We start from the raw sequence: 14780 nt of genomic DNA, 5'->3' as shown, positions 1-14780 counted from the left end.
TTCTTATCCTTGTTTGCAAATCCCTCCCTGGTCTTGCCCTCGCTATCTCTAATAATCTCCTCCAGTCTCACGACCCCCTCATATATCTACACTCATCCAATTCTGGCAGCCCCAATTTTAATCGCTCCACCATTGGTGGCCTTGCCTTCAGTTGCCTAGGCCTTGAGCTCTAGAATTCCCTCCTTACACCTCTCTGCCTCACCTCCCTCCTTTAAGACACTCCTTCAAACCCAACTCTTCGATTAAGTTGTTGGTCATCTTACCTAATATCTCATTTGGCTCAGTGTCATATTTTTGTTTTATGTTGCTCCTATGAAGCGCCTTGGAATGTTTAATTACATTAAAGCGCTATACAAATACGTTATTGTTGTTGATTGGGTCTGGGAAATTGCAGCCACTTGACTGTTTGAGTGATCACTCTCAAACTTCCTTTCAAATCTTTTCTGCAGTCTACGCACCCCACCCTCATGCACATGCAACTCACTGAGCAATGTCATCAAAGATCTGTTAATACATTACAAGAGAGAGAGAAGTGCAACTTTAATTTCCCTTGTGGCTCAGACATGTAAATATACCATTCTTATTGTGGTTGTAGTGCTTTAAAATCAAACTTCCTTTTACAGCCATACTGATGGAGGTACACGCATGCCTTGCTCATCTACTGCAAATGACTCCCTTATGATATGAAAGATATTGAAGAGGAAAAGGCTCTCCAGGGAAAATCATGATATTCAGAAATTGGAACCTTCCAATTATGGAAAGAACCAGAAGCTGCAATTTCATTGCAAATAAATTAAATCAACGCACAAGATTAAAACGTGCTCAAGACTGTGATTAATCTAATCTGAGAGTTTAGCTGTCACTAACATAGACATGTTCAAGGTTGTTTACAGTTTATGGTACGAATTCTAAACTTGCACCCGATTACGTTACACACTTATAACACATTTCCTAGGTTTAATTCAATCTCAGGATGTGGGCAGGGCCGGCAAGGCCAGCATTTATTGCCCATTCTTCATTGCTACAAAGCTGGTAATGGGCCGTCTTCATCTTGAATTGCCATCCTATGTAGTGGTTTATACAACTGAGTAGCTTGCTAGGCCACTTCAGAGTGCAGTCAAGGGTCAACCACATTGGTGTGTGGCTGGAATCACATGACAAGAATGGTAGGTGTCCTTCCTCAGTGGACATTAGTGAAACATTTGTTTTTTGATAAAAATTGTAAACCAAAAGCTTCATGGTCACTCCAAACCGAATTGTCAAACTGAAAGGTGGGATTTGAGCTCATGTACCCTGGTTAATAGCCGAGTGTTTCAATTCTTAAAAATGTTGGCTCCAAATTTGAAGTCACCAAGTTAGTAAGAATTTTGTTGCCTCAGTCTTCTTTTCTATCCTCCATTTTGTAAGCATTCCCACCACACCGAGGAGCCTGGGTTAGTTTGGGGTCAGGGGTATCAAAGAGCGGGTCAACGGGGTGGGGAGAGGGGGAAGGTTAACCTTTGGCGAGGTTGCATCCAATAGGTTCAGCTAAAGCTGCCAGGTTTCCGACATGGCATGGACCTCCACCCGCTGTGGGTTAAATACCAGTGGCGATAGGTTTGCCCTAAAGTGGCCATTAATTAACTGCCTCAATAGGTCCAATGGTGGCCAGGCCGCCAGACACCTCCCCCGCCCCCGTAAAATTTCAGGCAGGTCGGGGGCGGACATGCATGGTGGCTGGGAGGCCACCCACTGGATTTTATGTGCCTCACTCACCTTCAAACCTACCAGCGGGGCAGTGTAAAATCCAAGACATGGTTTCTCTGTTGCTGACTGGATGTCATGAAAATATGTCCCTCTTAGAAGATACTTCAGCCATTACACACTGGTCCTTATCTTGATCCAAATATTTTTTAGAATTATGATTATGCATTTAAAATAGCTGGATCTCTAAGTTTCTGTTAATTCAGCAATTTACCAAAATTCATTACCTATTACAGGCATGAATTGAGAGTTATAGACACAGAAAAACCAAGCACTTACAAGCCACACAAAGTAAGTTAAATAAACACGAAATGAATCAGACTGAAGTTCTGCATCACTGGAACTCACCTCAGAGCTTTCAAAGAAAGGTTTGTGATAGATGTGCATGAAGCTAGGTCTAGACTTCTTAGCTTGGAGCAGAATTTACTTAGACTAGTACAGGTTCTGTAAAACAAGTACAACCCAAGTTATCAAGAAGCCAGTCCCCATTCCACCTCCAGATTTTATTATTTGAGAGCAATTCTCCAATGACTTTGATGAGGATCCACCCTCCTTTGTTCTCTCCATAGTTGCTACCTGACCTACTGAATATTTCCAGCATTGTCTCATCTCTTCAATAATGGCAACAGCAGGCAGGTGAAACCCTCACAACCAGTGTTTTGCTTAATGGCAAGGTTTGCTTTCATGAAAACCTCACTTGCTGAGATAAGTTAATTGCACTCCATCTAAAGAGTAAAGTCATTGGGAAAAATGAAATGATCGTTCAGCATTTTAATTTCCTGCACTGTTGTTTGAAGAGTGATGAGAGTTGGGAACCAGGGTTAGATGGGATGTGGAACCTGACACTGAAAAGGAACAAAATTAACTTCAGCAACTATAATTACAATTAATCGAGGTGCTTTAGCACATCATGCAATTTCTACTGTGCACACCAATTTATCTTAGCCACAGCACCTGGCTGAATAATTGGATTGGAAAATTACAAATGCCTCTCCATTATCTAAGAAGGGTAGGAAAGAGAAAATCAGGTAGCTATAGATCTGTCAGTCCCACATCAGTTGCGAGAAATTAGTAGAATCAGGCATTCAGGACAGAGCTGACTAAGTACTTGGGTCATTTGAGTTGATCAGAGAGCCTTCTTAAATTTCTGAAAAGTCATGCCTGACCAATTTAGTTGATTTTTTTTTTTAAGGAAGTCACTAACAAGGTCAACTCGAAAGTGCCTATGGATGATGTCTGCCTGGAGTTACAGAAACACTTTGCAAGGTTCCTCCAAGAGGGATTATTAGTAAAAATAAAAGAAAAGTTCACGGCAACCTTGTGGCGTGATTTAAAAATTGTTTCAGAAGTAGAAGACTAAATAGTTATAAGGAGCGTGCACTTTGATTGGTGAGATGTGACTAGTGGTGCCCCAGGGATCTGTGGTCACACCTCAGCTTTTCACTACATTTAAAAATGATGTAGGAAAAAGGAATAGAGAGTTGTATATCCAAATTTACTGACGACACTAAGTTAGGTGGCTCAGTAAAGAATGTAGACGGAAACAGGAAGTTGTAAAACGACATTGATAGATTAAGTGAGTGGGAAAAAATGTGGCAAATGGAGGTTAATGTGGAGAAGTGTGAAGCCGTCCACTTTGGACCTAAGAAAGATAGGTCAGAGTATTTTCCAAATGGTATGAAGCTAAAGAATTCTGGAGGAGCATAGAGATTTGGTGCCCACATATGTATAAATCACTTAAACCTTGTGGTCAGATACAAAAAGCCTAATGGAATACTGGCCTTAAAACGAACTGGGCTGAAGTACAAAGGGTAGGAAGTTATGCTTCAGCTGTACAGAGCCTTAATCAGGCCCCTTCGAGAGTACTGCATTCAGTTTTGGGCACTAAATCTCATGAAAGATATAATTAGCCTAGGAGGGGGAGTAGCACTGATGTGCCAGAATGACATGGTTGAGGTTTAAGCTATGAAGACAGGCTACATAAACTTGGCTTATATTCCCTTGAGCAAAGATGATTTTGGGGTGATCTACTTGATATATTTAAATGATAACAGATTCAATAAAGCAGACAAAGAGAAACATTCTTCAGGTCGAGGGATCCAAAATAAGGTTATTCAATACCACATTCAGGAAGCGCTTCTTCATACAAATAGGAGGAGAAATTGGAAAGTTTCTTGCCAAAAGGTTGTGGATGCTAGGCCAATTGAAGCTTTCAAGACCAATATCAATGGGCTTTGAAAGGTTAGAGTATCCACCGACATGGAAATCGAGTAAATCAGAATTGTGGACCAGGTTCAAGGGCTGAATGGCCTACTGCTGTTTCTACATTCCTTCAAGCCAGTTCCCCAGCATAGATAATCATATTTAAGCAAAACATGCTAAAGAAGCCAGTTTATGCTGTGACTACAATTCATCATTAAAGAAGCACTCGTATATCAACAGTAGAAGCACCCATTTGCAATCTCATCTCCCTTCAGAATATTAACTAACATATAGTCCCGCAGTTGCCATTTGCCCTTATGTACCTCCATGTGCGAATAGGCTGCTCAACCTAGGACTATCGCAGTCAAGCTCAGGGAAAATGAGTGCAAATGCATTGATGCTATCTATACAAGTGCACAAGCTACTTACATGCACACAAAGTGAAAGGCAATTGTTAACATTTCTACTTGAAACCAATGTGCATTACTATGGAGAAAATTTCATAAACCAGATGTCAGTATTATAACAGCTTGCCAGAAATTCACACCTCCCCATTTGTTTTTGCAGCTTAATCAGTAGATGTTTGGTTTGGGAAACAGTATAAAGCTTTCTTCTTAAATAAACATAGTGCATCATTACATTCAGTGACAGCAATTATTTCCCAATTTATCCCCTTTTCCTGGTCTTTCCAACCATGGTGGCCTCCTGCACTTCGGTCTTTGTTTTTCTTTTAATACAAACCTGGATGAGAGGCAAAGGCTAGAGCTAGCTCTCAAAATTACTGCATTCAGCTTACTTACGCATCTGTGATTTTTGTGCATCCATTCAGATTTAACTGTTCAATATTCCTGCAGTTCTGAGCAAATGTCCTAGGGTAACAAAACAAGAGAAGAGAGACAACAGTTATTGTAAAATGCACTACGACCTTTCAGGTGCACTGCAGCATTAGTTAAAATTAGAATAAACAGAATATTTCCATGAAGTGGAAAAATATTGGTGCTGAATCAACATGCCTCTTTATCCACAACCAACTAAAACTTTCATTTATAAAGCACCCTTAATGAAACAAATGGGAAGTTTCCAAGGGCATTATCAAATAAAAGTTGACAAAACCAGTCATATTCAGAGCATTAAACGGTCCAAAAAGTTTTTTAAAATTTTCATGACAGCACATGATTGGACTTCTATCTTCTCCCTTACTGTTTAGCTCAACTGGTAGTTTTCCCTCATAGTTCAAAACTATCACTGGGCAAGATCCCACTTGAATATGTCTAGTTGGCTGATTTTGCTACACAGTGATGACAAAATAGAAGAGCTCTTTCATTAGTAGGGCAAACGCCCACATCATAAATGCAATCAAGTTACAAAAATATTCCACATCAATGAAAGAATAAAAGTTATGCATGGCCAACTGTACAGTATTCAGATTACTCTAGGGTTAACTTTTAAATGTGGTCAGAGCAGGATGGGGACTGCAAACAGAAAGTAATAATTAGTTGTAGCTAGTTAGTTTTTATTTTTCCTGAAGTTAATCATTACTTTCTTGGATTTACCATGAACAACATATCCATTTTCAAAGTTACCAGTATCTAACAGATCTCTTCGTTGCTGCTACTATTACATAATAAACACACAACCAACTCTTGAGCTTACTTTTCATTTTTGGGGATGTTTACTTTATCTTTTGTTTGAAAGTTCATGCTTTAAAACGAAACTGATGAATAACCATGACAAACTGTAGAAGTGTTTTCCCCCAGGCGAACATGAGCCCTCATGGAAAACATTCATATCCCAGGTACAGATGTCAAAGTTCAAAGATCACGCCATCACATCAATCACAAAAGATAATGTCTCATCAATCTGCTGAAGAATCACACTGTGCAAGATGGTTAACAAGTAAATTACTTTCCTCTTTTAAGTCTTATTTAACTTGAATTTCAGAGTCTACATTCAAAAATATAATTTAGAAAGCCACAATGTGCCAAATATATATTGCTCATAGGGGTAGCACATTGATTGCTTCAGATTTCTTGACACAGCTGTGCCTTGGCTGGGAGCATTAAGGCTTTGGGAGGGCAAAATAGTTTATCTGTTCTCAGTCTCCAGGGATCAGTTACATATGTGAGCTAGCAGGAGGGTTGGAGGCAGAATGAGAGGAGAGGATTGCCCTGTCTTCCACTAGCCACACTGGTTGGAGATTGTCTTCCTCTGTTAGTGGACAGGGCTCTATGCTATGGAGATGCATGTTCTTGCTTTTTTAAAAAAAAAGTCCAGAGGCCTCATGCAGCAAGTCATCAGGGGAGAAGTGGCCTACCAAACTACAGATAGTGCTACTGGGTGTTCCTGATCAAAAGGTTTGTAGTCTGACCCCCTTGCCTTCCAACAAAAGCAACTTCCCTGCAAAGCTTATTCTTCCACTATCCTCAGAAATTAGTATGGTTCGGTGTAGTCACACATTGTTGCTCTAACACTCTCAGGGAGTCTGAGCCTCCTTGTACAACCCTGAGAGTCCATGAGTCCTCTCACTGATGTGGAAATTAGCAGGTGTGCTCTCATGGAAATTTAGAATGTGTTCTAGAAAGGGCTCCTCAAATTAGGATAACTGCTTTGTGAAAACTGGAACTTGCCCTTTCACATGGAGTTCACAAATTCCAATTCTCACAGCATGGTCATGACAGTTACTTCTAGATGAGGCAATCACCCAAAACACAGCACTACTTTACAGTCTAGTATGAAACCATCCTCACCCACAACCTCTCCATTCGCTAAAAGATCCCCACAGCCATCACCAGCCCCCGACCCCTCAAACCCCAATGAAGATACTTGTCTGCCCTGTGTGCGCACCTTTTACAATGACTGACAGCCGAGAACACACAAGGTGGTGCTTGGAATGAGATCTGCTAATGGAAGAGGATCAAGGACAGATTCTAAGCACCACCCATCAATAGTAAAATTCTCCACAGTCAATTTGAGCAATTCAATCTAAACAAAGTCCACAACATGACAGGTCACATAAGTTTGGGTTTGCATTTCCTTGAGTATGGTAAGTGATCTGACTGAGGTATTGAAAATGTAAAAATTATTTTACAGGGTATTTATGGAGAAACTATTTCCTCTGAGGGGGAAATCAAGAACAGGGGAACATAATCGTAAAACTGGAGCTATGCCATTCAGAAGCATTTTTTAAAAATTCATTTACGGGATGTGGGTGTCGCTGGCTAGGCCAGCATTTATTGCCCATCCCTAATTGCCCTTAAGAAGGTGGTAGTGAGCTGCCTTCTTGAACCACTGCAGACCCTGTGGTGTAGGTACATCCACACTGATGTTAGGGAGGGAGTTCCAGGGTTTTGACCCAGCAACAGTGAAGGAACAGCGATGTATTTCCAAGTCAGGAGTGGCTTGGAGGGAACTTCCAGATGGTGGGGTTTCCATGTGTCTGTTGCCCTTGTCCTTCTATATGGTAGTAGTCATGGGTTTGGGAGGTGCTGTCTAAGGAGCCTTGGTGAGTTTCTGCAGTGCATCTTGTAGATGGTACACACTGCCGCCACTGTTCGGTGGTGGAGGCAGTGAATGTTTGTGGATGTGGTGCCAATCAAACAGGCTGCTTTGTCCTGGATGGTGTCAAGCTTCTTAAGTGTTGTTGGGGCTGCACTCATCCAGGCAAGTGAAGAGTATTCCATCACACTCCTGACTTGTGCCTTGTAGATGGTGAACAGGCTAGATGGTGAACATCCCCACTTCTGACTTTATGATGGAAAGGTGGTCATTGATGAAGCAGTTGAAGATGCTTAGGCCTAGGACACTACACAGAGGAACTCCTGCAGCGATGTCCTGGAACTGAGATGATTGACCTCCAACAACCACAACCATTTTCCTTTGCGCCAGGTATGACTCGAACCAGCAGAGAGCTTTCCCCAATTCCCTTCGACTCCACAAAGAATAGTAGGACTCCTGAAAGCTGTGAAATGTTGAGACAGTTTGGGGTTTCAGGACTGAGAGAGATGGACTTTTGCTTGGCAATGATGTGAAGGAATATGAAGCAAAGTCATTATTTAACTAAACAGCAGAAAAGGATCAAGGGGTTGAAAGGCTTACTCCTGTTTCTAAAGTTCTTATGATTGTTGATGGGGCTGAGGTCAGAGGGCACCTGCTTAGTTATACATATTCTGATCATATCCCCCATGCTCAGAATTTTGGATGCCTTTTCTAGGCAACTTCAAGGGCCATGACTAGCCTTGAAATTCAGGAAAGCCTAGTGCTCTGCTTGACCCACCACATGATAGCAAGGCTTCACGCTTGAACAACCAGGCTAGCACAGCTTTCCACTGGCTTTCAGAAGGTGTATCCGATCACTCTAGGGGAGCGGCATAGCATTGCCCACAGCAAACATGCGGCTATAACACATCCCAATCAGAGAGATTGATGTTTAACTGCACTTTGCCTGGTTCTAGCAACTCCAGCCATCACTCAAAGCCTTCCCCTGCATCACCATTTGGGCAAATACAGGCATACACCAGTACCACTTCATCACGCATCACTAGAAGATAATGCATGCTTTTACCTTAAAGAGTTATCACCCACTCCGAGACATCCACGCAGACTAAGCTTCCGTAAAAATCCACCACATCTTTTGGAAATATTCTCTACCACTCGGCCCTGTGTCATCAAGAGAAAGAAAAGTGATTTTTAAAAAAACAGGACTCTTTTCAAATAACATGGAATTTTGATATTTTCACAATGCAAGTTATGATTTCAATGTTTTTTTAAAAACTCTGAATGCACAATTTCCACTGCAGATTTCGAAATACAAAAGAAGCATTCCAAAATATTTTAATTGAAATATTAATTTCATATTAAATTCGTCCTGGTCTAAATGAGCACACAGAATGACAAAAATAAAAAAATAAAATAAAATGCCAGAAGCACACGGTAGATTCACCTGCATTCAAAAGGTGAAAAGGCAGATTAATGTTTTGGGCGTAGGTCCTTGGTTGGAACTGGGTTTACTGCGTTCTGATGAAAGTTCTTCTGTCTTTCCGCTAGACAAATATACAGACGTGCAACCAGAGGAACGGGGGGGGCGGGGGGGAAGCGTAGCCACAAAACTGAAAGCTCAAAGTTTAAGATTAGTAAAAGGACCAACCCACATTACCATCCTCTCATTCTCTCTGCCATCTCGGTCTTTAAAAAGGCATTTGTCTATGTTCCGACACAAATACAGTTGGTCCCAAAAACCTCCCATCATCAGAAGTGCCCGATGATGCAACACACCCACTAACAATTACGTAGTTACATTTTTATGCTCACACCAGAAAAACTCTCAGGCCAAGTTAAGAAATGTAATCCTCCCAACATACTAATTCCTCCATCATCTGAGGAGCAAGTATGAAAATATCCTTACATAACTAAAACACATTTTTAAAATAATCTCAACATATATAGTACATTCTAGGTCAAACTGATTATCGACAGAAGTATTTCATACAATGAAAATATTTGCTCGACAAAGGACGTTCAGGAAAAGTAGTTTAAAACAGCCATTGGAATGACAGAAATGCCACAATGCTGCCAATTTAGGCATTAGGGTTGGTTTAAATGTCAGGAAGATGGGCCAACTATAAACGCCTGGCAGTCTGGACTTTGGACACAGTTTAAAAACAGAAAATGTTGGAATCGCACAGCAGGCCTGTCAGCATCTGAAAAGAGAAAGTTTAATATTTCAGGAGTAGTTCCTCCATCAGAGCTGGAAATTGTACGCAAAACCCTTCATAGAACTGGGCAAAACAAGTAGGCATTTGTGGGGGTGAAAGAGGAAATCAGTTTGATGGCGTTTTCTGTTCTTTGCACCACCAGCCCATCGTGGTAATATTGGTACCAGCAACATAGGTAGAAAGAGGGAAGAGGTCCTGCAAGCAGAATTTAGGGAGCTAGGAAGAGGATTAAAAAACAGGACCTCAAAAGGTAGTAATCTCTGGATTACTTCCGGTGCCACGCGCTATAGAGAGTATCGAAATAGGAGGTTAGTCCAGATGAATGCGTGGCTGGAGAGATGGTTCAGGAGGGAGGGCTTTAGATTTCTGGGACATTGGGACCATTTCTGGGGGGGCAGTGGGACCTGTACAAGGCGGACGGGTTGCACTTGAACTGGAATGGGACCAGCATCCCTGCAGGAAGGTTTGCTAGTGCTGTTGGGGAGGGTTTAAAATAAATTGGCAGGGGGGTGGGATCCTGAGAGGCGGTTCAGCAGGGGGAGATGCACAGCCAAAATTGGAAGAGGGAGCAAGTGAGTCTGGAAGGCATAGAAATTTTAGGCCAGTTAAGGCACAAGGGAGTTTGGCAAGGTTGGATGGTATTTATTTTAATGCAAGGAGTCTGACGAAAAGGGAGATGAATTGAGGGTATAAATTAACACATGGAAGTACGATGTCATTGCTGTTACAGAGGCATGGTTGAGAGAGGGGCAGGATTGGCAGCTCAATATTCCAGGATATAGGGTCTTCAGGTGAGACAGGGAAGGAGGTAAAAGAGAAGGGGGTATCGCAATATTGATCAAGGAAACAATTACAGCAGTAAGGAGAGATGACATCTTAGAAGGCTCCTCAAATGAAGCCATATAGGTAGAACTGAAAAACAAAAAAGGAGCAATCACATTGTTGGGAGTGTACTATAGGCCCCCAAATAGTCAGAGAGAAATACAGGAGCAGATATGTAGGCAAATTTCAGAGAAGTGTAAAAATAATAGGGTGGTAATGAAAGTGGGGGATTTCAACTTCCCCAACATTAACTGGGTTAGCTATAGTGTAATAGGTTTAGAGGGAGCGGAATTCTTAAAATGCATCCAGGAGAGCTTTTTAATTCAGTACGTAGAAGGTCCTACAAGAGAGGGGGCAGTCCTGGACTTCATTTTAGGGAATGAAGCCGGGAAGTACTACAACATTTTGCAGATACTGATCATAACTCCGTTAGATTCAAGGTTGTTATGGAAAAGGACAAGGATGGGCCAGAAATCAGAGTTCTAAATTGGGGGGGGAAGGCCGATTTTAATAAGATCAGAAATGATTTGGACTGGGAGCAGCTTACTTTAGGTAAACCTGCATCAGAGCAGTGGGACTCATTCAAGAAGGAAGTAGGGAGAGTACAGGGCGAACATATTCCAGTAAAGACAATGGGTGGGACCAACAAATCCAGGGAACCCTGGGTGTCGAGGAACATACAGGATTGGATAAAGAGAAAAAGTAAGGCTTATGTCAGATGTCGAGGGCTCAAAACGGTGGAAGCCCTAGAGTATAGAATGTGTGCGCGCGCCTGCGCCTCTGTGCGCGCGCCTGCGCGTCTGTGTGCGCGCGTGTGGAGGGGGGCGGGGGGGGGACTTAAAAAGGAAATTAGGAGAGCAAGAAGGGGGCATGGAAAAACGTTGGCAGGTAAAATAAAGGAAAATCCAAAGTTATTTTACAATTCCATGAAGAGTAAGATGATAACTAGGGAAAGAGTATGGCCCATTAAGGACCATGGTGATAATTTGTATGTGGAGCCGGAGGACGTAGGTAGGGTTCTAAATAAATACTTTGTGTCGGTGTTCACAAGTGAGAGTGACGATGTGGGTATAGGAATCAGGCAAAAGGACTGTGATATATTTAAAGAAATTAGCATAGAAAGGGAGGAGGTTCTAAGTGGTCTGGCAGGCTTAAAAGTAGATAAATCTCAGGCCCGCATGAAACGTACCCCAGGCTGTTGAGTGAGGCAAGGGAGGAGATAGCAGGGGAGCTGGCAATTTTTTTCAATACTTCTCTGGCCATAGGACTGGAGGACAGCCAATGTGGTACCGTTATTCAAGAAGGGAGGAAGGGATAAACCAGGGAACTACAGGCCAGTCAGTCTAACCTCAGTGGTGGGGAAACTACTAGAAGCAATTCTGAGGGACAGAATTAATCTACACTTGGAGAGGCAGGGATTAATCAAGGGCAGTCAGCATGGTTTTGTTTACGGGAGACCATGTCCGACCAATTAGATTGAATTTTTCAAAGAGGTGACCAGATTTGTAGATGATGGCAACATATTTGACGTAGTCTACTTGGACTTCAGCAGGGCTTTTGATAAGGTCCCGCATAGGAGACTGATAACGAAGTTAAGAGCCCATGGGATCCAAGGCAATTTGGCTAGTTGGATCCAGGATTGGCTGCTTGGCAGGAAGCAGAGGGTGATGGTCGAGGGGTGTTTTTGTGACTGGATCCCTGTGTCCAGTGGGGTTCCACAGGGATCGGTGTTGGGTCCCTTGCTGTTTGTGGTGTATATAAACGATTTAGACTTGAATGTAGGACGGTTGATCAGTAAGTTTGCGGATGACACGAAAATTGGTGGAGTGGTAAATAGTGAGGAGGATATAGATGGGCCGGTCAGATAAGCTGATCAGTGGCAAATGGAATTTAATCCAGATAAGTATGAGGTGATGCACTTGGGCAGGACAAACAAGGCACGGGAATAGACAGTGAATGGTAGGACCCTGGGAAGTACCGAGGATCAGAGGGACCTTGGTGTGCACGTCCACCAGTCCCTTAAGGTAACGGGACAGGTAGATAAGGTGGTTAAGAAGACATATGGGATACTTGCCTATACTAGCCAAGGCTTAGAATATAAGAGCAGAGGGGTTATGTTGGAACTGTATAAAACGCTGGTTAGGCCACAGCTAGAGTATTGCCTGCAGTTCTGGAATCCGCATTATAGGAAGGATGTGATTGCACTAGAGAGAGTGTAGAGGAGATTTACCAGGATGTTGCCTGGGCTGGAGAGTTTTAGTTACGAGGAGAGATCAGATAGACTGGGGTTATTTTCCTTGGAGCAGATGAGATTGAGGGAGAACATATTTGAGGTGTATAAAATTATGAGGGGCATAGATAGGGTAGACAGGAAGGAACGTTTCCCCTTGGTGGAGGGATCAATAACCGGAGGGCATAGATTTAAGGTAAGGGGCAGGAGGTTTAGAGCGGATGTGAGGAAGAATTTTTTCACCCAGATGGTGCTGGGAATCTGGAACTCTCTGCCTGAAAGAGTGATAGAGGCATAAACCCTCATAACATTTAAGCAGTATTTGCGTGTGCACTTGCGATGCCATGGCACACAAGGCTATGGGCCTAGTGCTGGAAAATGGGATTAGAATAGTTAGGTACTTATTTGACCGGTACAGACTCAATGGGCTGAAGGGCCTTTTTCTGTGCTGTAGACCTCTATGACTCTATATGGCACACCCAATGGCACAGTTATACAGTACTTATTTACTGATGCGGTATTTTCAAAGCAGTACCGAGTCTCTTTAGGATCCTCAGTGAGTGACAGAAGTACAAAAAGTGCTAAAATGAGGCTGACCACTTTTTGTTCACACTTTTATCCTTCTTCCTTTCATACAGTCTCCACTACATCAAGGTTTCCATTTCAATCAGTTACTGCAAAGAGGACTGTCTGGGTCAGCTTTCTTCCTTCACCAGGTATAGTCAATCCAGTGCTAGGTCATCTAAGCATTTGCTGAGTTTGAGTATGTAGTGATGTACCGCATTTATCCTCCAATTCCTATTACCCAGATGGTACTCCCCATATTCCCCAAAGGGAAAAAATAGGGGAAGCTTCCAAGTGAAGTTTAAGTCCTTTCTTGAGGTAAAACTTGGACATATTTGGTCCACGTGTCTATACCTGGCAGATAGCTCACGAGTAGCACTGGCAGAGTCCAAGGGCTCTCAGAATCATGTGCACACATGGTCTGAGGTGGGGGTTGGAAAGGGAAGAAACTGAAAGAGAGGCAACAGCCACTTAATATTTCTGAACTGACATAAGTGCCCAGAGACTGTGCAGACCAATTTACCAGAGTTTTCTCACAGCCCAGGAACAGAACAAAAATTGAAACTGAAAAAATAGAGTTAAAGAATGTTTGAAATTAATTGAGGGACACAGTCTCACCAACAGGAAGTCAAGGTTTACTGACATAACAACCACTGAACCTCTCCAAAACATTCCTTGTATGGAGCAATTTATAGGACAAAAAGAAAGTCCCACAGCAACTTGATGCAGTTCAAATTGTAAAGAGGCCTGTGACAGAATTTTCCCTTTGGGTTATGCTACCTGTAATGAAAACTCATGCTGTACAGAGAATGAATGAGGGAGAATCAGTTATCCACTGTAATGTCGTGAGTTCATCTCATCAAAAAGACTTCAGGAACAGAAACAAACTAGCTGCCTGATGGAAACAGGCTAAAATCTGTTAAGGCTCTCTCCCTTTCATAGTGAATACTGGGACACTCCCTGAGCCCTTTGTTTTCTGATATTTTGAGCACTGCCCGCAACCAATTACATTCAAAGATTCCCACACTGCCTAATCTGGAGCTCGCTGACCTATTGTGACTACAATATTTTAATGACCACATCACTTTCTTATTATATTTTCTCATGCCACTCTCATTTTCCCCCTACTCCTGAACTTTGGGACTGCAGTAGGCGATGTTAAACAGAACTCAGGCAGCCGCACATTCCTGGGAAGCGGCCAGATATCCACCACCATGCACCTTCCAGACGTTAAAACTACAAAGGTCACCAAAGCCTTTTCCACAAAAGGAGTCAGATTTAAACACTTTTGAAACATTTTCTGTGGGAAACAGTACATTTTAATGAAAGCTGGATGCGTGTGTTATTGCTGGATCCATGACAGAAAGGAATATACCACTATACCTAATTAAAGAGAGGATGTAGAGTGCATTCATTTGGACCAATGCAATCATTTCCTTCCTTGCTTTAGTTTTGTGTGCTTTTCTTCATTTGATTTTACAAAATAAGTCTATTTAATGGGGCGAGAG

General features: G+C 42.3%; 2 protein-coding genes across 9 annotated transcripts in view; one reads left to right on the top strand and one right to left on the bottom strand.

The window, feature by feature from the left end:
- Window positions 1-14780, top strand: part of LOC144667837 (alpha-2,8-sialyltransferase 8F-like) — a 1155130-nt gene that overhangs the window by 600052 nt on the left and 540298 nt on the right. The gene's annotated exons all lie outside the window — the stretch shown is intronic.
- The window catches only part of LOC144667835 (F-box/LRR-repeat protein 20), a 137253-nt gene that overhangs the window by 27923 nt on the left and 94550 nt on the right, over window positions 1-14780 (bottom strand). For all 5 annotated transcript variants that reach the window (XM_078529345.1, XM_078529347.1, XM_078529344.1 and 2 more), the window contains 3 exons: window positions 8507-8601; window positions 4746-4814; window positions 2092-2187 (listed from right to left, as the gene is read on the bottom strand). In XM_078529345.1, the coding sequence (XP_078385471.1) occupies window positions 2092-2187; window positions 4746-4814; window positions 8507-8601 (260 nt within the window). The remainder of the gene's footprint in view (window positions 1-2091; window positions 2188-4745; window positions 4815-8506; window positions 8602-14780) is intronic.

This window comes from Cetorhinus maximus, chromosome 25 (assembly GCF_964194155.1).
Source record: "Cetorhinus maximus chromosome 25, sCetMax3.hap1.1, whole genome shotgun sequence".
NCBI lineage: Eukaryota > Metazoa > Chordata > Chondrichthyes > Lamniformes > Cetorhinidae > Cetorhinus > Cetorhinus maximus.
The sequence above is the reverse complement of the archived record's forward strand: the minus strand, read 5'-3'. Positions and strand labels throughout refer to the sequence as shown.